At 48.4% G+C, this 26,322-nt stretch overlaps 2 protein-coding genes across 3 annotated transcripts in view; one reads left to right on the forward strand and one right to left on the reverse strand.

Moving 5' to 3' along the window:
• Window positions 1-1,136: 1,136 nt before the first annotated feature.
• Window positions 1,137-17,562, forward strand: LOC307198774 (chymotrypsin-like elastase family member 2A; the record flags this gene model as incomplete). Its single annotated transcript, XM_079945971.1, is given in 9 exon segments — window positions 1,137-1,200; window positions 1,466-1,554; window positions 6,758-6,855; window positions 7,992-8,120; window positions 11,438-11,516; window positions 11,518-11,578; window positions 16,223-16,368; window positions 17,349-17,453; window positions 17,455-17,562. Coding segments are annotated over 9 exon segments (879 nt in total).
• A 2,133-nt stretch (window positions 17,563-19,695) lies between these two features.
• Window positions 19,696-26,322, reverse strand: part of CASP9 (caspase 9) — a 30,319-nt gene continuing 23,692 nt past the window's right edge. For both annotated transcript variants that reach the window (XM_079918639.1, XM_079918640.1), the window contains exons 7-9: window positions 24,249-24,428; window positions 23,507-23,616; window positions 19,696-21,954 (exon numbers count right to left, since the gene is read on the reverse strand). In XM_079918639.1, the coding sequence (XP_079774765.1) occupies window positions 21,865-21,954; window positions 23,507-23,616; window positions 24,249-24,428 (380 nt within the window). In that variant the 3' untranslated portion in view covers window positions 19,696-21,864. The remainder of the gene's footprint in view (window positions 21,955-23,506; window positions 23,617-24,248; window positions 24,429-26,322) is intronic.

The raw sequence follows: 26,322 nt of genomic DNA on the forward strand, positions 1-26,322 counted from the left end.
CCGCCAAAAACAAAGGGCTTATTGCAGTGCTAGGAGGACATTCGGAAGGCCACCTTCAGCAGCATCAAGTAAAAGGGCTTGGAAATCAGACCAACCTATGTTGGAATCCCCATTCTGCCGCTTAGAAGCTGTGTGTTCTTGGGCAAGTCACTTTACCTCTCTGAACCTCAGCTTCCTCCCTTGAAATATGAGACCCTTGTGCAAGGTTTTGTAAGGCTTAGATTAGGTAAGACATCTGAGTGCCTCTGATGTATATGTTTGGTGAGTGTCAGCCTCCCTTTCTAAGAAGTTCCTGCTCTGACCCCACTTGGCAGATGAAGTTACTGGAGAAGTACAAACTGTTGTCGTCTTAGGAGCAGATGATAGATACAGCCCTCCTCGGCCAGCACTCCCTCCTCACTGTTGCTGGGACTGCCAAACCCTACCTGTGTGGGTCTGTTTTGTGCTTCTCCTAGGTAAGCACGTTCATGTTTTTCAAATTCTCACCACATTGTTGCAAAACAGACTGGGCACACGTTTCTCTGCCTGGTTCACAGAAGGGAAGGCCCCAGGCCTAGAGACTTCCATGGCTTGTCCAGGGTCACACAGCAAGCCACAGCATGGCCTAGAACAGGCTTCCTCAACCTCGGCACCACTGACGTTCAGGGTGGGATAATTCCTTGTTATGACGGGCTGCCGGGGGCCTTATAGGATGTTTAACATCATCTCTAGACTCTCCCCACTACATACCAGTAATACCCCATCCCCAGCCAAAAATGTCTCTGGACATTGCCAAATGTCCCCTTGGTAGGCAATACCAGCTCCATTGAGAACCACTGGCCTAGAATGCTGTTTGCTCAGCACACCAACCTAATCTTTTCTATGAAAACACAACTCCAAGGACCAACAACAATATTTTTCTTCTTCCCCTAACACATAACATAATCTCTTAAAAGCAGATAGAACTCATATTTCAATATCCACCTTTGGCATTTTTTCAAAGTAGTGCCAGGGTGACAGGTGGGGGAAATGGAAAAAAATATTTGGACACAGGCCATTTTTCCATTGGGCTTGGAGAAAATCCCCATCTTGCATTCCTAGTGTATCTCTGGCCGATAAGTTCACTCATAAAACCAGGGCCTTAGCCAGGGCCACACATGTCGGACTCCTACAGACACACCGTGATCAGAGCCCTACTGCTGCCTACATTGGTGGCTGGAGGTAAGTCCTGTCACCCAGAGGCACATTTTCAGTCTCCTGGTGGGACTGGGGATGGGACCTCCCTGTACCCACTGGACTCAGTCCTGTGGTTATAAGAAAGCTGGAGGGAAGTTCCAAATAAGTGGAGCAAAGGGCAGGACTCTGCAACGTGTGGATTTCCTTCCAGAACAGGGATTCTCTATTTGGGATTTGGGAATTCAGCGAGTGTAGGTTACATCGTTTGGGTCATTGCCTCCTGGGCTCACGACCCTTTCTCTTTTTACAGCTCTCAGCTGTGGGCTCCCCACTTACCTGCCCAACCTGCCCAGGGTGGTTGGAGGTGAAGATGTGAGAGCCAACAGCTGTCCCTGGCAGGGGAGTCCCCCCACCCCTCCACTTCTGCCCCCCTGCCCTTACCTACCTCACATCACCCCTTTGCCCTCCACCACGGGGTCTACTGCGCTGGCAAAGATGAGGATTGGTGGGGACTCAGAGAGCAGGATGGGAAAATTCGCCAATGAAAAATACATTTCTGTGCCCTTGGTCAACCTTGGGGGTGGAGGGAGAGGTGCCTTCTCCAGCGCTGATAAAGACCTGCCCTACCCACAACCCATACACACAAATTCACAAATACAGTCTTGCTCTGTTAACCAATCAGATGCTTGCTTACACATGTACTGTTATCCTATGAACAATTCATCACCCCCTATGCAAATATTCCTTGCTTTAAGGAACCAACTAGTACAAATTAATTATTTTTTATTTTTTTTCTTTTTGGCTGCGTTGGGTCTCATTGCTGTGCACGGGCTTCTCCTTGCGGTGGCGGAGCACGGGCTCCAGGCTCGTGGGCTCAGTAGTTGCAGCGCACAGGCTCGGTAGTTGTGGCTCGTGGGCTCTAGAGCACAGGCTCAGTAGTTGTGGTGCACGGGCTTGGCTGCTCCACGGCATGTGGGATCTTCCTGGACCAGGGCTCGAACCCGTGTCCCCTGCATTGGCAGGCGGATTCTTAACCACTGCGCCACCAGGGAAGTCCCGCAAATTAATTCTTAACTACAGACAAGTAGATGTTACCAATGAAAGTAAATGCTTCCTTACCTTAAAATAATCCTAGTGATATGGAGACTAAAAATTCTGGTTGGGGCACGGGCACAAATTACCAGGACCTGTTAGTGGTAGGACTCCCGAAGAAAATACATGAGGCTGACATTGACATAAATAAATATTGTAAAATCTCTCTAATCTGACGTGATTGGGACTAAGTAATTGAAAGCTTGGTTATAGTGAAATTATTAGAAACCACACATACATTTTTTAAACATTTTATTTTAATTTAAAACTTGTACATATATATTTGTTCACCAGTCTGTCTTGTGTAAACCACCCTCCACAACACATCATCTGTAATTCCATTTCTTTAGAGCAATGACTGTGAGACATTCAAGAAGCCATCGGAATGAGCTCTTCCAGATTTTTATGACCTATTTTCTCAATTTTTCCGTTTTCTCTTCGATGCCTAATTTCACAGCAATTTTTCAAAAGTCAGGGTTATCTGGTCTCTTCCAAGCATTTAACTTAGTTTCCATATAAATCACAGCTCACTTTTTGAACTCATGTTTCATCGGTTACATGTTTAATCAATTTACATAATTACAATACAAGCACAGCTGGCATACACGGGTTTGGGAACAAAAAGGTTGAATTGGGGTGAGTGCTAGTGGTGAGCGTTCAGGGTGCCCCACACAGCCATCAGTATGTTTCACGGAGGGAATGGCAACATCCGTTCATCTTCCCCTCAATTAATAGATGGTGACCGATAGTTCGCAATTTATACACTTGGCTCTGTGTATGTTGCCAATTCTTTTGGCACTTCTCTCACACTCACATAATATATTTTTTCTGGAAAGTTGGAAGAGTGATCCTATACCTCCCCCTTAAGCAGAGGTCACCCTTGTGCTGAGAACCAATCAATGCTGCCTACCAAAATATTTCCTCATCCTCTGGACCCGCTGACACTGCTGGTACAAAGGCATCCTTGCCTTGGGAACTGATTAATGTTGGTCTTGGAAGTGTCTCTCTACACTTCCTGCTTCTGCTTCCCTGGGAGATTTTTTTATTGGGGTTGGTGGGCAGGTCAAGCAGGGTGGGGACCAGGGTGAGGCAAGCAAGCCACTCACTTTGGGTGCAAAATCTAAGGAGGCATCACAAAACTCAGTAACCAAAATGAATATTTAAATGCAATATTTTTAAAAAATCAAACTTTTTCATAACAAACAAAATATCAAAATTTTAAACAGATATAATTTGCTCTGAGTTGCCTGAGAGGTCTCTTTTGTTCCACACTCACCCCAAGATTATGATCCTAGATCATAACCCACCAGACACTCGAAAATAAAGTGCTATGTGATTCAAAATTAAAGTAGGATGTATAAAGTTTCCAGACAGATCGTGGAGCCAGACGATCCCTGCTCTACCACATAGTAGCTGTATGAGTGGAGCAACTCAATTTACCTTTCCCGGTGGGTAATATTAAAAATGTACAACAGCCCTTATGGCGTGGACCACATTATACAAATTTCTATTGGTTGCCTTAGTTTACTCATCTGTAAAATGGGAATAATAATAGTGCCTCATGGGATTGCTGTGATTATGATGTAAGCTGATTCACACTCTGAGCTCAAAACAGTGTCTAGTATATAGTAAGTGTTCAAATTATTAGACATTTAAAGTGTTAGCTGTTGTAATTGTTAATCATCCCAAGAGCCCCTGACAGGCATTATGGCATTATGATCCCCATTTTCTAGACAAGGTAACTGGGGCTCAGAAAAGTTACATAATTGCCCAAAGTCACCCCGTTAGCCTGGCGGAAACTGGAGATTCAAATCTGGTTCAACCTTTGCTCTTTAGCTACCCACAAATTATATGGCCACACTTAGCTACCCACAAATTATGTTTCCATATTATTTCAAATTTTCACATCTGTAGGATGGTTTCAGCCTATTTTCAGATTTTGGGGGTGGGGACATCCTTTAAGGTGTCTTTTTTAATTTTGTCTAATTTTAAGCATTGTTTAAAAAGCCAGTTCATCTAAGGCCCCTTAAATGTCAAGCAAACAAGAAAATGCCACGTGGATAATCAGAAATGAGGATGTTTGGAGAAAAGCAGGCATCATTCCTGCTTTTCCTCCACGGGAACCCTGGTCAGAGCACACAATGCTCTGCTGTCACCTCCCTCCTCTCTGCTTGGCCTTGGCAAGGACTTGAAAGGAAGGGGAAGGAGATGGGACAGCTTTGGCAGAGAACCAAACAGTGCCAAGTGCAACCGCCTTAAAGTTCCAACCCACACCTATTAAACTATCAAATCTAAATAGAAGCACGTTTTTGTTTAAAAAAAAAATGAGGGACTACCCTGGTGGCACAGGGGCAAAGAATCCACCTGCCAATGCAGGGGACACGGGTTCGATCCCTGGTCCGGGAAGATCCCATATGTCGCAGAGCAGCTAAGCGTACGCACCACAACTACTGAGCCCACATGCTGCAACTACTGAAGCCTGCGTGCCTAGAGCCCATGGTCCGCAACAAGAGAAGCCACCGCAATGAGAAGCCCACGCAACGCAATGAAGAGTAGCCCCCACTTGCCGAAACTAGAGAAAGACCGGGCGCAGCAACTAAGACCCTATGCAGCCAAAAATAAATAAAATAAAATACATTTTTAAAAAATACAAAAATATTTTTTAAAAGTTGAGGAGCTGTAGGGTAAGGTACACTTATGTATGTTCATATTCCTATCGGTGGGTTTAGTCTTGAGGGAAAAACTAGAGCAACAGGTGACAAGTTCCGCAGGAAAGACCAGACCCTTGCCTGGTGAGTCTACTTTCATTCATTCACTCACTCATCCATCCATTCATTTATTCATTCATTCATTTGCTGATTCACTCACTTGTTCAATTTATTAAGGACCCACCATGAGACATGTACTGTTCTAGGCACCTGGAATACAGCAGTGGGAAAAAAAATTCACAGAGCTTATATTAAAGTGGGAGAGTGAGACAATAAACAATTGAATGGGTAAATTCATAATGTCAGGTGATGATAGATACTATGATGAAGAATAAAGCAGGACCAGAGGAAAAGGGATGTGTGTGTTCATATGTGTGCATACGTGTGTAAGGATGTACGTGTGCACATGAGCATGCATACTCTGTTTTAGGTAAGTCACAGAAGGCCTCACAGAGAAGAAAACCTTGAGCACAGACCCGTAGGAAGTGAAGGAGAATGCTATGCTGATACATAAGAGAAGAATAGTCCAGGCAGAAGGAACAGCAAGTGCAAAGGCCCTGAGGCAGAAGTGGGCTTGGTGCATTTCCAGAACCTCGTGGAGGTCAGTGTGGCTGGAGCAGAAGGGAGTGGGAGCCTATAAGGTCAGGGAGGTCATGTGGAGACTTGTAGAGCCTTGTTCAGTTTGGGGTTTCACACTGTGTAATAGGGGGAGCCACTGGCTGTTCGAGCAGAGAAGAGATATAATCATGCTTACATTTTAAAAGGATCATTCTGGCTGCTGTGTTGAGAAATGGGGTGAGGGAGGGGCCAGGGTGAGAGCAGGGAGAATACATAGGAAGCTACAATAATAATCCAGGTGAGAGTTAAATAAAGATGGTTGGGACCAGCAGTTGAGGTGGTAAGAGGGATGCATTCTGTCTACATATTCTGGAAGTAGAGCTGGCAGGATTTGCTGGTAGATTAGAATGAGGCATATGAGAGAAAGAGAAGCAGCAAATTCACTGCCTAGTGTTTTGGCCTGAGCAGCAGGTACAGTGGGGTTGCCATTTACCAAGATGGGAAAACACAGACTTGGGGCGGGGGGGGAAATCAAAATTTTGGTTTACACATATTAAATTGGAGGAATATGTCCTAAAGAAATAGCTCCCAAGAAGGGAAAAAAACCCAACAAGTCAGGTTGCCCAAAGATGTTCAAAACAATCACTTTTTATTTATTTTATTTTTGGCTGCGTTGGGTCTTCTTTGCTGCGTGCAGGCTTTCTCTAGTTGCGGTAAGCGGGGGGCTACTCTCCCTTGAGGTGCGCGGGCTTCTCATTGTCGTGGCTTCCCTTGTTGCGGAGCTCGGGCTCTAGGCGCGCGGGCTTCAGTAGTTGTGGCACGTGGGCTCAGTAGTTGTGGCTCGCGGACTCTAGAGCGCAGGCTCAGTAGTTGTGGCGCACAGGCTTCGTTGCTCCGCGGCATGTGGGATCTTCCCGGACCAGGGCTCGAACCCGTGCCCCCTGCATTGGCAGGTGGATTCTTAACCACTGTGCCACCAGGGAAGCCCAACAATTACTTTTTAATACTGTCTTTATTTAAATTTTTGACATTTTGTTCATCAGAGATTTTTTTGTGCTAATTTTCTAAAGATTATTAAAAATGTTATTTATCCTGATTACCGAGTTTCTTGGTGCCCCCTTAGATTTTGCACCTGAGGGGAGTGCCTTGCTCACCTGACCCTGGCCCCGCTCTCAGGGCTGGGAAGCTGCAGAGCAGAGGCGCCTGGTCCTTTCAGTGACCAGAGCACCTGCACTTCTTCCCAGGTCTCCCTGCAGTACAGCTCTAAAGGCCAGTGGCGCCACACCTGCGGAGGGTCTCTGACAGGCCAAAACTGGGTCCTGACAGCTGCCCACTACATCAGGTGAGTGCTCTTCCCCAGTCTCCCAGCCCACTCACCCCACTGGCCAATGCTCATCCCTCAGAGTTGGAGCCCAGATGGCCTGAACCACCCTGTGTGAAGGAGCCTTGCACATAACCACTTCCTCAGCCGAAAACAAGTTCTCATCAATGTATAGTTCCGTCTGTTGGTCAGTTGATGGGCCCATACGTGACATGGGCCCATGCGGGGCGCTGAGGGGGACTATGGAGAGGGAGGAGGCCCATTTCCTGTCCTCTTGGGGGAACTAGATGTGGTCTCAGGATCTGGAACTGGGTTCCCTTGAGCAACTTGAACAACTACTCCAAGCCTCAATACCATCACCTGCTAAAAATCAGGTAACAGAATTTAGTGTGGATTAAATGTGATGATGCATTAAAGGGGCTGGCTCTTAGTAAGTGCTCAATAAAAGTGAACTGGCACCATTATAAAGGCCCACAAGGGACAGGAAGGGCTCTGTGACATTCGTTGATCACCTGTCCTTTTCCCTCCCTACAGCCTCTGCTTATCTCACACCGGTTGGTGCTCACTGGAGTTTCCGCTGGGCCAATGTGATGCTTTCATAGCCAGGAGAGGTCCCTTCTCCTCACCTGATTTACAAATTCTAGGAGGCAGGCGGGGGGAAATAATAGAGGCCTGGGCATCAGGAGTCCTGGTTCTAGCTCTGAATTGTCACTAACGAGCTGCAAAACTCTGGACCATTTCTCCTCCCTGAGCCTCAGGTTCCCCATCTAAAAATGGAAGGTGAGGGGTTAAATTAAAAGATGCCCTTGAGGATAAATGACTTCTGTTATCTCTGTATCCATCTCACTTCCCCGATAGTAACACAGAGTTTATATTATTATAATTTTTATTTTATATCATAGTTTACAGTTGGTATAATATAGTTGCAATTACTGTTTGGTTATAGTTATTATAACTAACCGATTGCCCAGAGGGAAGAAAAAGTCCCAGCGCCAACTAGTAGCTCTTGGGGCAGGCACTGACTTGGGCCCATCCCAGCACTGGCCAGAGCCAGGCCTCCAGACAGTGCATTGATTGGGGTGTCCCTGCCCATAGGGGCCCAGAGAGAGGAAAGGACAGCCCAGAGCTTACCTTCCCCGCTTGGCCCCCTCTCCCAGTTCCTCCAGGACCTACAGCGTGCTGCTGGGCCAGCACTGCCTCGCCACCCATGAGCCCGGCTCGCTGGCCGTCAAGGTCTCCAAGCTTGTGGTGCAAGAGGACTGGAACTCCAACCAGCTCTCCAAAGGGTGTGTTCTGTCTGGGTGCGCTTGGGGGGTGGGTTGGCAGGGGTGCAGAGCGGGGATAGGGCGTCTCCCAGAAGGCAGTGGGTGCAACCCTGCCCCATCCTTTGCTCCTTCTGTAGGGAGTGGGGAGGAGCTCTCGGCCCCAAAGATGCCTGGGCTGGGCTGTGACTAGGGGAGGGAGAGGCATAGACTGTCAGAGCGACCTGGATCTCCTGCCAGTTAAGCCTGCAGCTCCCCTGTCCACCGCAGGCACTCACTGACCGTGTATTTATTCTGTGCCAAGTCCTGGGGACACAGGGATAGGTCTGCAGGTCCCACTATAAGTGGAGTCTATGAGTGGAGTAGGACACAGTCCCTCTTCTGTCCCCTACTCTGTGTCCCCTCCCAACACGCCTTTGACATTTTTCAAAGATTCCCTGATACTCTGCTGGGACAGCCTGGGGTAACACACACAGGAAGCTGGCAAGGGGCACAGAGCTCTGCAAAGCCCCCCAGTGATTGTTCCCCGACCTGCAAGGAGATGGCAACTCCGCTTCCCCCAACTCCTCGTAGACAAGCACATACCATCCTATGTTCACCCGCCATGTCCCACATGCCGTGCTGGGTGCTGGACGCACAGAGATGCACAGGTCACCACGCCAGCTCTCAAGGAGCCCACGGCCAGAAGTGTGGCTGGGAGGCAGTGAGGGGTGGTGGTTAGGGGTCGAGCTTCTGGAGCCTGGAGGCTTAGATACGAATACTGACCGCGTGGCCCAGCACGAGTTCATTAGCCTTTCTGTGCCTCAGTTTCCTCTTTGGTAAAATAAGGACAGTAATAGTGTCTACCTCTAGGGTTGTTGCGAGGATGAAATGAGATAATGTATGTAAAGCGCTTAGAAAAAGTCCTGGCACATGATAGAAGCCATATGTGTGGGCTATTAGCAGTAATAGTACAATAATGGTGCAGTAAAGAGGTGTAAGTGCTGGGATCTATGTCTGAGCCATCAAAGTAGAGGGGAGTGGTCCCAGGAAGTGGAAAAAAGGAGGGAGAGGAAGAAGAGGCAGGGAAGGTTCTCTGCCCGTCAGAAAACTGGCGGAATCAACCCCTTCCTCCCGCCCGGCCCACTCTCAAGGTGCATTAGAGATGAATTCACATCTAATTCCCCTTCTAGCCGGAAGTTTGCAAGGGCTGGGCCATGCCTGATTCACCCCTGAATCTCCACCCCCTACCCCAGGGAGCGGGCACATGTAGGGGCAGGGAATATTTGCTGGGACATCAGACTTCTTTCATCATCACTAATCCTGAGATCCAGGTGGTATTAAACAAAACTCAGAGCCATGGGTTCACTCACGCCTTCATTCCACAGGTGTCTGTTGAGCACCTACTATATGCCAGGCCCTGTTCTAGGCACCAGGAAACAACAGTGAGTGAAACACACAAGGCCCCCAGTCCTGCGGGGTTTAGGGGGCTGCCTAAACCCGAGCATCTCATTGCAGCTCAGGGAACTCCCCCTTTCTGATCACACAAGCAAGCATAGGCACTCCAGTGACCAGCAGAGACTATGCCCAGCCAGCCTGGTCTTCCACAAGGACAGGCAGGAGTGGTGGGGGTCGCCAACCCTCCAGAACCTCACAGTCTAGGCCCCCTTCCCAGTGAGCTCTCTTCCACCCCCAGGAGTTAGCTTGCACAATCACGCCAACGAACACTTAGTGCTTTCCTTGTGCCAGGCACTGTGCTAGGTGTTTCCTGAGCGTTAGCATATTTATTCCTCACAACAGCCCCAGGCGGGAGGTACTGTTATTATCCCCAACTCACCGATGAGGAAACCACGACCTAGGAAGTGAAGGAACTTGCCTGAAGATACAGATCCAGAAAGTAGCATTAAATCAGGTGTGATGTGCCCAGCAGAGGCCTGATCTGAGCACATCTTCAAAACACTTTCATCATCATTGTTGCCATGATTGTCCCCACTTTCTGGGGACAGAAAGTTGTCTTCCCTTTTCCTGCTTCCCCATCACCTTCCCGAAACCCAGAGGTATCCATCATCCTCTCCCAATCCCCAAGAGCAGATCTGCAGTTCCAGAAGGGCCTTTAGAAAGAAGAGCCCCAGCCATCTCTTCAAATCTGCATAATTTATCCACATGCAAGGGCTCTTCTGCAGCCCAAGATGCCACTCTTGAATGGCTGCCCAGAAAGTTCACTCTGCCGTATCGTCCAGAAGACTCTGCATCACAGCCCTGGGGAGAGCGGGAGGATGCCCTGTGGCCATAACACCCTGTGATCCTTCATCCGGGCAGCCTGCTGTGGTCCAGCACCGATGATGGTGCACAAAGGATGTGGGGTGTCCGTGAGTCATGAGTCAGTCTCTGCCCCCAAAGGGACTTGTCAACTAGATGAAATACACACAGACAAGACGCTGGAAAGCCGTAAAATGACACAGAATGGGTCCAGGGAAGCCATAAGAGATGGGGAGGAGATGGGTGGGCAGAGAGTGGAGAAGGGCCTTTTCACATACACGTGGACTCTCTATGTGGCCTGGGCTTCTTCACGGCATAGAGGTTAGGACCAAAGAACAGGAATCCTGAAGGACCAGACAGAAGCTGCATTTTCTCATGCCCTAGTCTCAGAAGTCACATGGTGTCACTTCCTCTATATCACAGTCCCCCACCCCCCAACCAGAGGGAAGAAACCCAGTCCCCTCCTCTCAAAGGACAGAGTGTCAACATCACATTGCAACAAGCACCGATGGGATAGGAAATCTCATTGCAGCCATCGTGGAAAATGTAATCTGCCAATCACTAAAGGTTTCCTAGACAAGGACATGAGACTAATGGATAAATCTGGCAGCAGGACTCAAGGTGGAAGGGTGAGTAAAGAGTAAAGGCAAAAAGGCCTTTCAGCCTGAACATCTACTGTTTTCTAAACCAAACATAGGAAGCATATGGCTGGGACAGACATTACCAAGCAGTCATGGATTTATTTCCTTGCTGACCCTGGACAGAGCCTCAGAATCCTTGTCAACACAGCCTGCCAGGCAGCCACAAACTAATCCATCAGAGTGGACATTGCAAGACAAACCTATTTGCCCTCCCTGTTCTGTACAGTCCCCTGAAAGGCCTCAGGGGAATTTAGAGCTCCAAGCTCCACCAGGGACAAAATGCAATCCTGGGGTTTAACCACAGCTGCTCCCCAATCCCTCATAGCCCCAACAGAAGGAAGATTCACCATCAGGCTGTCCGAGGAGGGGGTTCGATGGTCCCCGCTGGGGCTAAAATCAGAAATATAATTGGGGCAGGACCAGTCAACCCTCTCTTTATGCTCTGCCTCTTGACTAACCCAGGAACGACATTGCCCTGCTCAAACTGGCCAACCCCATCGCCCTGACTGACAAGATCCAGCTTAGCTGCCTACCGCCCGCCCACTGGCGCCATTCTACCCAACAACTACATCTGCTATGTCACGGGCTGGGGAAGGCTGCAGAGTAAGTGGGTGCTGGGAACCCCAAGGATCCCAAGGGAGGGAAGGGAGGCAATGTCACCCCTGTCCAGTCAGGGGCTCTCTCCCCACTCATCATCCAGGGAGTCTGGAAAAAATGGCTGCTGCCTTGGAGAAGCAGGATAGCGTAGATGGATAATCAAGTGGGGTTTATTCCAGGAATGCAAGGATTCTTCAATATACGCAAATCAATCAACGTGATACACCATATTAACAAATTGAAGGAGAAAAACCATATGATCATCTCAATAGATGCAGAGAAAGCTTTCGACAAAATTCAACACCCATTTATGATAAAAACCCTCCAGAATGTAGGCATAGAGGGAACTTTCCTCAACATAATAAAGGCCTTATATGACAAATCCACAGCCAACATCGTCCTCAATGGTGAAAAACTGAAACCATTTCCACTAAGATCAGGAACAAGACAAGGTTGCCCACTCTCACCACTCTTATTCAACATAGTTTTGGAAGTTTTAGTCAAAGCAATCAGAGAAGAAAAAGAAATAAAAGGAATACAAATTGAAAAAGAAGAAGTAAAACTGCCACTGTTTGCAGATGACAGGATACTATACAGAGAGAATCCTAAAGATGCCACCAGAAAACTACTAGAGCTAATCAATGAATTTGGTAAAGTAGCAGGATACAAAATTAATGTACAGAAATCTCTGGCATTGTTATACACTAATGATGAAAAATCTGAAAGTGAAATTAAGAAAACACTCCCATTTACCATTGCAACATAAATAATAAAATATCTAGGAATTAACCTACCTAAGGAGACAAAAGACCTGTATGCAGAAAATTATAAGACACTGATGAAAGAAATTAAAGATGATACAAATAGATGGAGAGAAATACCATGTTCTTGGATTGGAAGAATCAACATTGTGAAAATGACTCTACTACCCAAAGCAATCTACAGATTCAATGCAATCCCTATCAAACTACCACTGGCATTTTTCACAGAACTAGAACAAAAAATTTCACAATTTATATGGAAACACAAAAGACCCCGAATAGCCAAAGCAATCTTGAGAACGAAAAACGGAGCTGGAGGAATCGGGCTCCTGGACTTCAGACTATACTACAAAGCTACAGTAATCAAGACAGTATGGTACTGGCACAAAAACAGAAATATAGCTCAATAGAACACGATAGAAATCCCAGAGATAAACCCTCGCACATATGGTCACCTTATCTTTGAAAAAGGAGGCAGGAATGTACAGTGGAGAAAGGACAGCCTCTTCAATAAGTGGTGCTGGGAAAACTGGACAGGTACATGTAAAAGTATGAGATTAGAACACTCCCTTACACCATACACATAAATAAGCTCAAAATGGATTAAAGACCTAAATGTAAGGCCAGAAACTATCAAACTCTTAGAGGAAAACAGGCAGAACACTCTATGACATAAATCACAGCAAGATCCTTTTTGACCCACCTCCTAGAGAAATGGAAATAAAAACAAAAATAAACAAATGGGACCTAATGAAACTTCAAAGATTTTGCACAGCAAAGGAAACCATAAACAAGACCAAAAGACAACCCTCAGAATGGGAGAAAATATTGGCAAATGAAGCAACTGACAAAGGATTAATCTCCAAAATTTACAAGCAGCTCATGCAGCTCAATAACAAAAAAACAAACAAGCCAATCCAAAAATGGGCAGAAGACCTAAATAGACATTTCTCCAAAGAAGATATACAGATTGCCAACAAACACATGAAAGAATGCTCAACATCATTAATCATTAAATAAATGCAAATCAAAACTACAATGAGATATCATCTCATACAGGTCAGAATGGCCATCATCAAAAAATCCAGAAACAATAAATGCTGGAGAGGATGTGGAGAAAAGGGAACACTCTTGCACTGCTGGTGGGAATGTGAATTGGTATAGCCACTACGGAGAACAGTATGGAGGTTCCTTAAAAAATTACAAATAGAGCTACCATATGACCCAGCAATCCCACTACTGGGCATATACCCTGAGGAAACCATAATTCAAAAAGAGTCATGTACCAAAATGTTCATTGCAGCACTATTTACAATAGACAGGAAATGGAAGCAACCTAAGTGTCCATCATCGGATGAATGGATAAAGAAAATGTGGCACATACATACAATGCAATATTACTCAGCCATAAAAAGAAACAAAATTGAGTTATTTGTAGTGAGGTGGATGGACCTACAGTCTGTCATACAGAGTGAAGTAAGTCAGAAAGAGAAAGAAAAATACTGTATGCTAACACATATATATGGAATCTAAGAAAAACAAAAAGGGTCATGAAGAACCTAGGGGTAAGATGGCAATAAAGACACAGACCTACTAGAGAATGGACTTGAGGACACGGGGAGGGGGAAGGGTAAGCTGGGACAAAGTGAAAGAGTGGCATGGACATATATACACTACCAAACATAAGGTAGATAGCTAGTGGGAAGCAGCCGCATAGCACAGGGAGATCAGCTCAGTGCTCTGTGACCACCTAGAAGGGTGGGATAGGTAGGGTGGGAGGGAGGGAGAAGCAAGAGGGAGGAGATATGGGGATATATGTATATGTATAACTGATTCACTTTGTTATAAAGCAGAAACTAACACACCATTGTAAAGCAATTATACTCCAGTAAAGATGTAAAAAAAAAAAAAGGAATTCAGACTGCCTGGGTTCAAATCCAGCTCCTCCACTTACTTGCTATGTGACCTTTGGCACGTTACTTAATTAGCTTTTCCACACTGAAGTTTCCTCTTCTGTAAAATGGGGATAATAACAGCACCTGTATCACAGAGTTGTCAATAATCCATGGGAAGCACTTAGCCCAGCGCCTGGCACATAGTAGGTGTTGTGTGTTAATTGTTGTCACTGTCACTATGACAGAATGAGGGTTACATTGACTACATGACTTCTGGCACAGAAGTCCCTTTTCTTTTTCTCCCCTTTCTTGGCCATGCCGCGCGGCATGTGGGATGTGGGATCTTACTTCCCCAGCCAGGGATCGAACCCATGCCCCCTGCAGTGGAAGTTCAAAGTCCTAACCACTGGACCGCCAGGGAAGTCCCCAGAAGTCCCTTTTTATGGCCCAAAGCCAGAGTCCAAAATAGCATTCACTCTGTGACCTCAGGATTCCAGAGCTCCACAAAGGTCCCTGGGGCCCTCATCAGACTCTCTGCTCCCCATCTCAAACTCATCTGTCCCACGTGCCTCCTGACCTTGCTGCTCAGACCCTGGCTACATGTGGGTCTCCTTTTGACATAAGCCCTAAGGGTCAGAAATCCAATGACAGCAGGCCACCAAGATGGAACAGAGGACCTGCCCTCCCCTTGTAAAATCACCAGAGGTTGGAAAAGTCTAGGAAGGCTCATGCAGATAAGTGGTTACTTTTTTTTCATAATGACATAAATCTATAAGTGACACGTTTTCTCAGAGGTACATCAACACACATACACTCAAATTAGTATCACCCTCTTGCCTGGCTTATCTGCAAAAACATGGATACATGGAAACTCAGCAGAAGTAAGAAGTGGGAAGTGTATCTCATGCTTACTGAGACACAAGCACAACCACTGGTTCGTTTATCAGAAAACACCCAGGCAGAAAGTATTTCACTGGAGGCAGCAAGAGCCAGGGAAGGGTCCAAATGCTTGGCTTTATCCCCAGCTCTGTTGGTCACTAGCTGTGTAAACTTAGCTTCAGTTTTCTCATCTGTAAAATGGAAATACGGTTGGCAAAGGTTAAAAGAGATGACAAAAGAGATGTGAAAATGCTTAGACACTTGCAAAATATAATACAGGTTAGACTAGATTTAATTAGGATGGTCTTGGGAAAGCTGCTTAATTTCTCTTGGCTTCAATGTCCCATCTGTCCCAATGTCCAAAATAGGAATAAATACTTACTGTGAGGATTAGTTTAGTATTTTGAACGGCCTAATAAAATGCAAGTGAAGAATATTATTAGTCTTTGACATGAGTAGCAGTGACGATAGTAATGAAAGTGATGGTGGCAGTGTCGTTGGGAGCCATTAGGAAAGCTCTACTTTCAATGCATTCAAATATTTTTCCCAAGCTGGGTCTCCAGATGCCAGCAGGCTCACCGTCATATTTAAGGTAAGTGGTAGAAACCATGGAGCCAGCACAACAAAATGGAGAGTTTGTTATAAGGGTTTAAGAGACTCAGCCATGGCCAGAGACAGCCAGGCTTCAGGAACGGGAGAGAATCAGGGGCTGAAAGACTATGAGAACCTCAGGAAACCCTCTCTCAGAATTTCTTTTCTTCGTGGATCTACTCCATCCTTCTCTCCCCAGAAGAAAATGGCAGCCACTACCAACAGCTCCCAGATTTATATCCTCTCTGGCTGGGATTTCTTAGTCCCACCCCCAAATTCTCAGGAGAAGGAGCTCATTGGCTTAGCTGGGGTCAGGTGTTCACCCCTGAACCAATCAGCTGTGGCCAGAACACTACCCAATCAACTGTGAGGATACAGTATGGGCAAACATGGCTGCTCTCATGGCAACCCTATGGATGGAGGGAAGTAAGAGGGACCAGAAAGAAAGGGGCTTGGCATCCACTACTCGCTTTTTCTCAGGAGTCCCTTTGTCCCTGTAACACCTTCTCTCTTGTCTCATGCAGCCAGCGGAGCTCTTCCTGACATCCTGCAGCAGGGCGAGCTGCTGGCTGTGGACTCTGCCACATGCTCCCAACCTGATTGGTGGGGCAGGACTGTGAAGACCAATATGATCTGTGCTGGGGGTGATGGTGTGATCTCCAGCTGCAGTGTGAGTGCAGGAAGTCAGGTGACCCCACACACACACTGACAAAATGAGGCTGAGGATGGGGAGAGTCTCTCAGGGTCCTGGACTCCATCCTCCCAGCTGCTAGCAAAGCACTGGGAAACAGCTTCACACATTTGAACCCTGACCTTTGTCCTTGCAGTCTCCAGAAAAGATATTTTGAGATTCTCCTTGTAGTAGTGTCCACCCTCTCACTGCTGGGAAGTCCTTCCTTGGGTCTCATTGAGGTCTCTCACGACTGTCATCTCTCTTATTCTTTCCTCTGTGTAGTAAGGGAGCCAAGGGGACATATTTGCTGGGTTAGGACCTTTCTAAGGTGATTTCAAGTTTATCTGTTGAATTAGTCCCATTCATGACCCAACGTATCCCTTCATGGTAGCTGCCACAGAGCCTTTCTGATACAGTGTCTTAACCAAAAGGACTTGCTATGTGGTGGACTTTGAAGCAGAGTGGGGACAGAGCGGGAAGGAGCTTCATGTGTCCTTCAGATCACACTGGGCCCCTACACTCTCTGCCCAGGCAGACGGGCCCCCGGGACACTCCGTCAATGGGAGGAAGTGGCCGGTGGTGATTGAGCGCGTGGCATTCTAACTCTGGCTCACGTCCCAGCTCCTCCACCTTACTGCTTGCACAGCCTGTCTGAGGGCTTCTGTCTTCCTCTTTGATGAAATGGGGATGCTGCAACACTTAGCTCATAGGTTTTGGTAAAGATTAAACGAGATAAGGCCTATAAAGTGCCAGCACCATTCCAGGCACACACACAGCTCCTGTCGGTATTATGGTGCCGTCTTGAGCTGTGACCGCAAGGCCTGGCCTCCAAGAATACGGCAACCCACCGCGGAACAATATAAATGCACTGCCAACATGTAAAACACGGGGCTCTGAAGGGTGGCCCCTTCCCCTCCCCTCCCATCGCCCCACCCAAGCTCAAAGGCCCCTCCTGACAGAACACCGGCCTTCCCCAGGGGGACTCCGGCGGACCACTGAACTGCCAGGCGGCTAACGGCCAGGGGCAAGTGCACGGCGTGGTCAGCTTCGGGTCCTCCCTTGGTTGCAACGACTACCACAAGCCAGCCCTCCGTCTTCACACGGGTCTCCAGCTACGTTGACCAGATCAATTCGGTAAGAACCGGACCAGCCCTGTGCCCCCCAGGCCCTGCCCTGGCCCTGGCCCCATGAGGGCCATGCCCACCTGAGTTCTGAGGACCCCCTCCCTCCTCTTGAGAGCTAGGAGGCTGCAGACCTGGGCAACCCCTGCAGGATCCCCCATAAGCCCCAACATTTCTGTGTGAGTTGAGTGAAAAGGCACATAGAGGGTGGTCTTGTCCAAAGAGGTTGAAAATAAAGGTTACTCCTCCAGCATTAATAGCAGGTTCCCTAGGATTCATGGGGTATTTTGGTTTTGCTTATCTACATGTAGGCCCAGACCCCACTGCCCAATGCTATATTTATCTGCAAAGCCCAAAACCTGGTCGTTTGAGATCCTCACAGCCTTAATTATTGGAAATTAGTCATTCTAAAGGGTCCCCCAGCTGTTCTGTAGGGTGACCAATCATCTCAGTTTGCGCTGGACTGGGAAGTTGCCTGGGATGCAGGACTTTCTGTTTCAGACCAAGGCAGTCCAGGTAAATGGGGCTGAGCTGATCCCACTATGACTGTGAGAGCTTTAGCCTGTGAGCTCAAAACCAGTGCCTCACAAACTTCCACACCAGCTCAATTCCTATTTTTAAAAAACAGTGAATAGGGCTTCCCCGGTGGCGCAGTGGTTGAGAGTTGGCCTGCCGATGCAGGGGACGCAGGTTCATGCCCCGGTCCGGGAAGATCCCACATGCCGCGGAGCGGCTGGGCCCGTGAGCCATGGCCGCTGAGCCTGCGCGTCCGGAGCCTGTGCTCCGCAATGGAAGAGGCCACAACAGTGAGAGGCCCGTGTACCGAAAAAAAAAAAAAAAAAAAACAGTGAATAAACATTCATTTATAATGAAAATCAGAAAAAAATTTTATTTAAAAAAAACCCAAAAACTGGCACCAATCTTGGGAGCAGCCATGGATACAGGGAGAGTTGTCACAGAAGGGCAGGCCTTGGTGGGGGGGACCTGGGGGAGGGCGGAGGAGGCATCGTGCCTGGTAATGGATGCTGGAGGGGAAAAGCAGGGCACCATACCGATCGGGGGCACTTTTTTACCCACCTCCCAGCAGTGCCACCCCCTGGGTTTGCTCTTCTGTAAAATGAGACTTGAACTAGACCAGGACTCATCCACTTTTTTAGGAGGCAGAACAAGTCGGGGTTGTGGTGTTTGTGACAGAGCCCCCAAAGAAGGGAAAGCTGGCATCTGGTTTCATTATTTCAAGTTGAATTTACAGAGAGCTGTTTAATTAAATCAAACCGACACTCCATTATAAAATCAAATATGATGTCACAGCCGTGAGCTTGCAGTCCCAGGACGAAAACAACACTGTCAAATGGGCACTGTCAAAATAAGCAGGTGGCTGCCTCCGGGTTTTCCCATTAATACTTGAGGGCTCCTTGTTCATTTGTCTGTCTGCTGGCATTTCTCTACCAACAAGTGGTTACAGGCACCAGAAGTGCCAGGAAAGTTTGTTGGAGAAAGGTAAAATCAAGAAGAGAGTGGCCATTAACTTACCAGGTTCTCTCTGTCCATTGGGGGAAAGCTCTGGTCCCCTTTTGCCAGAGGAAAACCTGAGTCCAGCTTTGGAGGTGCACCAGCATTTCAAAAGAGCCTGAGACGGATTAGATGGGAGGATGCTTAGGGCCTTTTCCCAGCCAAAGCCGAGGGTCCTTTCCAGCCCCAGCTGCCGCGTGAGTCACCACGCGGCTGGCCCTGGCAGCACCTTGGGGACCCCGAGCAGGGCCAGGAGCAATTGTCCTATCTTTTGGTCCCAGCATCAGCTGTTCCCAGCCACAGACACAAGCACAACAGAGCAGGACTCAGCCGAAAGCCTGGGCAGATGTCAGAGGGGATCAATGGGGAAAGCAAGCCTTTCGAGGCAGCCGGGCAGAGGCCCTAGGCTCCCGGGACAGCAGCCAGGGCAGGCTCATGTGCCTGTGACAGGTTCCAGGAGCAGCAGAGCCAAGCTGCCAGCTGTCCTCTGGTAGAGGCCGCCCCGGCAACTGCAGAGGGGCCAGTGAAGCCTTGCAGTGGTCCCAGCCCAGGGGCACACCGTGTGTAGCTTGGAGTTCCAAACCCAGACAAGTGACGAGCCAAGGTCAGGGGCTGGGAAGCGATAGGAGACAGGTGGCCAAGGGCATTCATCCTTTCAACAGATGTTCACTGAATGACAGCAGCACATGAATCTTCAGCATTCACCAGCTTTATTTTTATTTTTATTTTAGAAGGTAATACATACTCTTGGTAAAAATATTAAAAGCATATCAAGTGTATTAAAAGTATATCAAGTAAAAAAGTAGACATCCCCCTTGTATGACATCTGCAGTTCTACCCCCCAGAGATAATCATAGCCAGTGGCTTGGTGTGTGGTCTTCTGGATTTATTTCGGTGCATCTATAAAATATCTATATACGTACATATAAACATACTGTCTTCTAACCAAAAATAGGATTTGACTCTCCATTACTGTTCTGCAGCTTAGTCGTTTCACTTAACACCATATCATACTTTACATGTGAGCCCATATATCTATGTCATTCTTTTGAACAGCTAAATAAAATTCCATAGTATGAATATAATGAATGAAGGTTTCATCTGTTTCCTATTTTCCACTCTCACATGGCTGCAGTGAACATCCTTGGACGTATATCCTTGCACACTGATGAGAGCATCTATGCTACACAGATCCAGCAGCGTCACTGGATCACGGAGTCGGCACGTTAGGATGTTTAGTAGATGCCAAACCGCCTCTGAAAACGGGTTACAGCCCCACTCCCAGCACGGGATGGTGCCTTGACAACAGCAGGGATTGTTAACAATTTAGGGGCTCTCAAACCTTTTGAGAAACAAACGAGATCTACAAACATGCCCGTCCATACGTTCGGCGTATAATTTTTTAAGAGTTCCCAGGCCCCCCGCCCTGAAGTCCAAACTGCACTCCAGGCTAAGACTCCTTTTTACAGGAAGCCCCAACAGGTCAGTGTAAAGCTGTGAGGACATCTTTTCTCTGGAGCATCATTAGAGCCCCTAGGGAGAGCTGCTTCAACGCGGGCCGCCTGATTCACACGGGGAGCGCGGAGCCGGGAGGGAGAAAGCCGGGAACCTGCAAGCAAGGCTCTGCTCTGCTGGGTTAACCGGATTATTTTCTTGTGTGTGTCCTGCAGGTGATTGAAAATAACTAACCACCAGAAGTCCCCGGGACTGTTTCGGACTTGGAAAGGTCACAAGAGGAAAATAATAATAAAATGACAACTACATGAATCACATCTTGGTGAGAGTCTTATTAGCAAATCGTCCTCATATCTAGGGCCCTGAAAGCAAGAAACAGGCTGGGGTCGAGGCAGCTTAAAGGCCTTGGCGGTGGGGGTAAGGGTGCGGGTCCTGCAGCCAGGAAGGCACCTGGAGGGATGGGCTAGACTCAAGAAGACCTGGGCCTGGCCAGGTCTCTCCACTGGTTAATTGTGTTCCCTGGACAGGTGACTTAACCTCCCCGAACACACGGCTCCCACCCCAGTCACCTTCCTGTGATGGGGTAGGGGGGAAAGTCGAAAGAAATAAGAGCTGGGGAAATGTTTCCCAAAACTCCGAAGTCGCCTTTATATAAGGAAGAATAAAGAGTTAGAGCAAAATGTTGGGGGGGGGGCAATAGGTGAAAGAAAGTCCACATTCACCTAAGGTTTTGTTTTGTTTTGTTTTTAAGAACACTGCAGTATAGACAAAACTTGATAATTTTTAAAACTTCATTTAGGATTCACAGATTCTAACTCTTCAGACTCTAGCAGCCCAAACTGCTGATCTAAGAGATGCTGGTCTGTTTGTCACCAAAATGTCCTGTAGCTCAGTGGTTCTCCAGCGGGGGCCCACCAGGGAGATTTGGCAACGTCTGAAGACAGTTTTCGTTGTCACGACTCAGGGAAGGGGTGCTGCTCGCACCTAGTGGGGAGAGGCCAGGGATGCTGCTAAACAGCCCACAGTGCACAGGAGGGCCCCACAACTAAGGACTCTCTGGCCCCAAATGTCAGCTGTGCTGAGGTTGAGAAGCCCTGATGTGGAGAAAACACAGGGGTCACAGGCCACAGCCACTAGGCAGGAACGGGCCACTGGCGAAGAGCCCCGTGGTGTCCACGGCGTTCTGCTCTCCTTCCTCCATCGCCGGTCATTTGGCTCCAGTTTGAAAGCTGCTAGGAGCCTGTCTGCAGCCCAGCGGGGGAAAGAGCAGACCTCTACAGGCTACAGAATCCTTCAATGGGTGTCAGCCACAGTTGTAGGAAAGTCCAGGCCTCAGCCGCCACCAGGGCTGGAGCAGGAAGGTTTGGGGGTGAAAGGTAAGGCAGGGTGAGAGGCCCCAGCCTCATTACGTTTTAAAGAAAAGTTTTTTCCGGAGGAAATTAAAACAGCCAGGAATCTGTTTGTAAACTCCTTTCACTGAAACAGCATTAGCAACCTGTGAAAACACGACCACAGGGAGGCCTGTGAGTTCTCTTGACTGAAGTAAGAATTCCAAAGAAGGGCTGGGGGAGCGTCCACCAAGTCAGAATTTTATTTTATTTATTTTTATTTATTTATTTGGCTGTGCAGGTCTTAATTGCGGAATGCGGGATCTAGGTCCCTGAACAGTGATCGAACCCGGGCCCACTGCATTGGGAGCACGGAGTCTTAACCATTGGACCACCAGGGAAGTCCCCACCGAGTCAGAACTTTATAAACAACTCTAGGGACCTCCCTGGTGGCGCAGTGGTTAAGAATCCACCTGCCAATGCAGGGGACATGAGTTCGATCCCTCGTCCAGGAAGATCCCACATGCCGCGGAGCAACTAAGCCCGTGTACCATAGCTACTGAGCCTGTGCTCTAGAGCCCATGCGCCACAACTACTGAGCCCACGTGCCACAACTACTGAAGCCCACGCACCTAGAGCCCATGCTCTGCGACAAGAGAAGCCACCGCAATGAGAAGCCCACGCACCGCAACGAAGAGTAGCCCCCACTCGCCGCAACTAGAGAAAGCCGGGCGCGGCAACAAAGACCCAATGCAGCCATAAGTTAATTAATTAATTAATTAAAAAAAAAAAACTCTAGCTGCAGCCTCCTTGAGTGTGTGTGTGTGTGTGTGTGTGCACACGTGCACGCTGGGCGGGGGGATAGGGGAGGGGTTAGAGAACAAGCATCTCAACTATAAGTTTAGAAAACTCAAAATTCAGAATTTCAAAGCTCAGAAATTCACAAAGTTCAAATCAGACTGAAAGGTTTGCATGAAGGAAAGTTGAGAGAAGAGACTGGGCCCACAAGCCGAGTGCACTGCTTAGCCCTGATGGGCCCCCAGCTGCCTCTGAGACCCGCTCATCCGTGGCCATGGCTCATGGCGCCCCCAGAGTCGAGCTGCGTGGTGGCCCTGCACCTGCTTTTCTTCTCTCCTCTGCTCAGCAAAGCTCAGAGCCCGGGGCGGGGGGGGGGAGCCTCCCCAGGAGGAGGTCCCAGCCCTTATAGCTCCTTCTCACGGCACAAAATACCTGAGCAGAGCAGGAGGGGCCCATGCGTGCTCTGAGACGCTTGGAGAAAGTAACTGCTCTGAGTGGGGCCCTATCCGGCTGTCCTTCCCTGTTGTCACTGCGGCCTTCCAGAAGGGGAGACACTAAAAGGATTCATGATTCTCGAGGGTCAAGAGTAGAAGGCCGTGCAGTGGGGAAACGGTGTAGGCCCCGCGACCTGCCTTCAGGGCCACGCCCAGGCACTGGGCCATCCCACCCTGGCACTGAGGACTGGCTCCATCAGTGGGCGGACAGAGGTGTCAGCCTGGGACCTCAGAGGCTGGGGAAAGCAGTCTTTTGCATGATGGGCAAATGTCACTGCAGGCAGTAATTTCTCGCATTAGAAGGAGCAAAAGCATCAACTCTCAGGGCAAGCCCGGTGCAGAAGAAACCTCTGGCTTGGGCTTGGGGCCCTGCTCAGCCCCACCACCTGCCCTGGGGAGGATACACTGGCCCTCCCACCAGCCTCACCCTGAGCAAGAGTGTCTGAAGGTCCTCGCAGTGAGCCCACTGCTCAAAAATGCTGTCCAGGGTCTCGATGTACCAGGAGCCACTCTTGGTATCCCTCCAGGAGACAAAACCTGCCGAAGGAGAAAGGCTGAACTTCATTGGGAAGCTGCCCCTCCCCACGTATGCAGACGGGCCCACCTCCACACTTTGACTGATGTACACAGCCAGCAGCAGCCCACATCTCTGTGCTCTGTCCCATCGTGATCTTATTTCATCCTCACCACTACCCTGTGACTTTGGTCACGGTTCCCATTTTCCTGACAAGGCAACCAAGGCTCGGAGAAGTCAAGTGACTCTCCCGAGGGATAAGAAAGGAAAGAAACTAACACTTGTCACACCTGCTATGTGCCAGGCGCTGTGCTCAGTGGGGGAGCAGCCACCTTGTTAAAATCACCATGACGATCCCTAAGGTACAATGGATATACCCATTTTAAAGATGAGAAGACTGAGGCGGGGCCAGGATGAGGGTGAAGCGCCTGAGGCACACCAACGCAAGAATGCATGCCTCCTTACATTTTGCATTCTAGGCACCCTGACTGCCTCGCCCTGAGCTGAGGCTCAGAGAGGTGAAGTAACTTACTCAGGGTCACGAGAGGCAGAACGAAGTCTCACAGGCAGGTCTTTTCTTCACAACACAGCTGCTTCTAGGGCAGATGGGGGGACCTGCTGGCTGGAAGGACAAGCTCTCACACGATCCACTCACCTGGGAAGGTGGAGTAGGACACCAAGATGTCGCTAGGTGTGGGCAAACTAGACACGGCATCCGGCTGGTCGACGGTGACTGGGCCTTCCTGGAACGGGGTAGCATCTGGCTCAGGGTCGCTGTCAGGGGTCCTGTCTTCAGGGGAAGTGGAGGCCACCTCAAACCCCTGGTCTTTCTGCTCTGCAGGAAACAGAAACAGACAACACTTGCCAGTGAAAACACCCAGACCAGAGCTCCCACCAGCCTGAGAGGTGCCACCAGCCTGAGAGGCCTGGTTTCCTCTCGAGCCAGGGGCCTAGTGCTGGACAAACATGGGCAGGAAATCAAAACAGGAGCTTTACTTTTACTATAACAAGAGTTTTCCACATTCATTAAGTCAAGCTGGGGGTGAGAGCAAGAATGCAGAAATGTTTAAAACAGCTATAAAAATAAGTTACAAGGTATACACCCAAAAGAATGGGAACCAGGTGCTCAAGCAAGAACTTGTGCAGCAACGTTCATTACATTATTCACAACAGGCAAAAGCTAGAAACCACCCACGTGTCCAGGGACAGGTGAATGGATAAACAAAATGTCGTATAAACATCCAATGGAATATTGTTCAGGCTTAGAAAGGAATGAAGTACTGATACAGAAAACAATGTGGATGGGCCTTGAAAACATGCTAAGTGAAAGAAGCCAGACACCAAAGGCCACAGAATATGATCCTATTTATATGAAATGTCCAGAAGAGGCGAATCCAGAGAGGAGAAAGCTGATTGGTTGCCAGGGGCTGGGAATGGAGTGACTGCTAACGGGTAAGGAGTTTCTTTTGGGGAAAGATGAAATGTTCTAGAATTAGATGGTGATGATGGTCACACACATTGTGAATGTACTTAACGTCACCGAATTGTACAATTTAAAATAGTTTAAAATGCTAAATTTTATGTCATTAAAAAGTCACACTGGGGGCTTCCCTGCTGGCGCAGTGGTTGAGAGTCCGCCTGCCGACGCAGGGGACACGGGTTCGTGCCCCGGTCCGGGAAGATCCCACATGCCGCGGAGCGGCTGGGCCCGTGAGCCATGGCCGCTGAGCCTGCGCGTCCGGAGCCTGTGCTCTGCGATGGGAGAGGCCACAACAGTGAGAGGCCCTACCGCAAAAAAAAAAAAAAAAAAAGTCACACTGGGACTTCCCTAGTGGTGCAGTGGTTGGGAATCCGCCTGCCAATGCAGGGGACATGGGTTCAATCCCTGGTCCGGGAAGATCCCACATGCTGTGGAGCAACTGAGCCCATGCGCCACAACTACTGAGCCCACGGGTCACAACTACTGAAGCCCACGCGCCTAGAGCCCGTGCTCTGCAACAAGAGAAGCCACACAATGAGAAGACCACACACCGCAACGAAGAGTAGCCCCCGCTTGCCGCAACTAGAGAAAGCCCACGCGCAGCAACAGAGACCCAACGCAGCCATAAATAGATTAATTAAAACAGCATATAGATTAAAAAAAAAAGTCACGTTATACAGCCTTATAAAGGAAGGAAATTCTGACACATTACAACATGGATAAACCCCGAGGACATTATGCTGAGTGAAATAAGCCGGTCACAGAAAGACAAATACTGCATGATTCTGCTTACATGAGGTGCCTCGAGTAACCCAATTCATAGAAACAGAAAACAGAATACTGGTTACTAGGGGCTGGAGGAACGGGGAATGGGGATTAGTGCTTAATGGGTACAGAGTTTCAGTTTAGCAAAATGAAAAGAGTTTTGGACATGGACGGTGGTGATGGCTGCACACCAGCGGGAATGTACTTAATACCCCTGCAGAGCTATACACCTAAGACTGCTTCCCATGGTAAATGTGACGTGCATTTTATCACAAAGTGTTTAAATTAGAAGAAATTACCCCCCAAAAGGTCACAGAACAGTATATAACGTATGACCTGTCTGGCATAGATATGATGGATAAATGGACAGGAGAGAAAGAGAAAAGTCTGGAAGGAAACACCAATTGTTAACAGTGGCTCTTCTGAAGAACAAGAATGGGAGTAGGGATGGGCCCAGGACTTTGACTTTTCACCTTTATACACC

The sequence above is a fragment of the Stenella coeruleoalba genome, assembly GCF_951394435.1.
Source record: "Stenella coeruleoalba genome assembly, chromosome: 1".
NCBI lineage: Eukaryota > Metazoa > Chordata > Mammalia > Artiodactyla > Delphinidae > Stenella > Stenella coeruleoalba.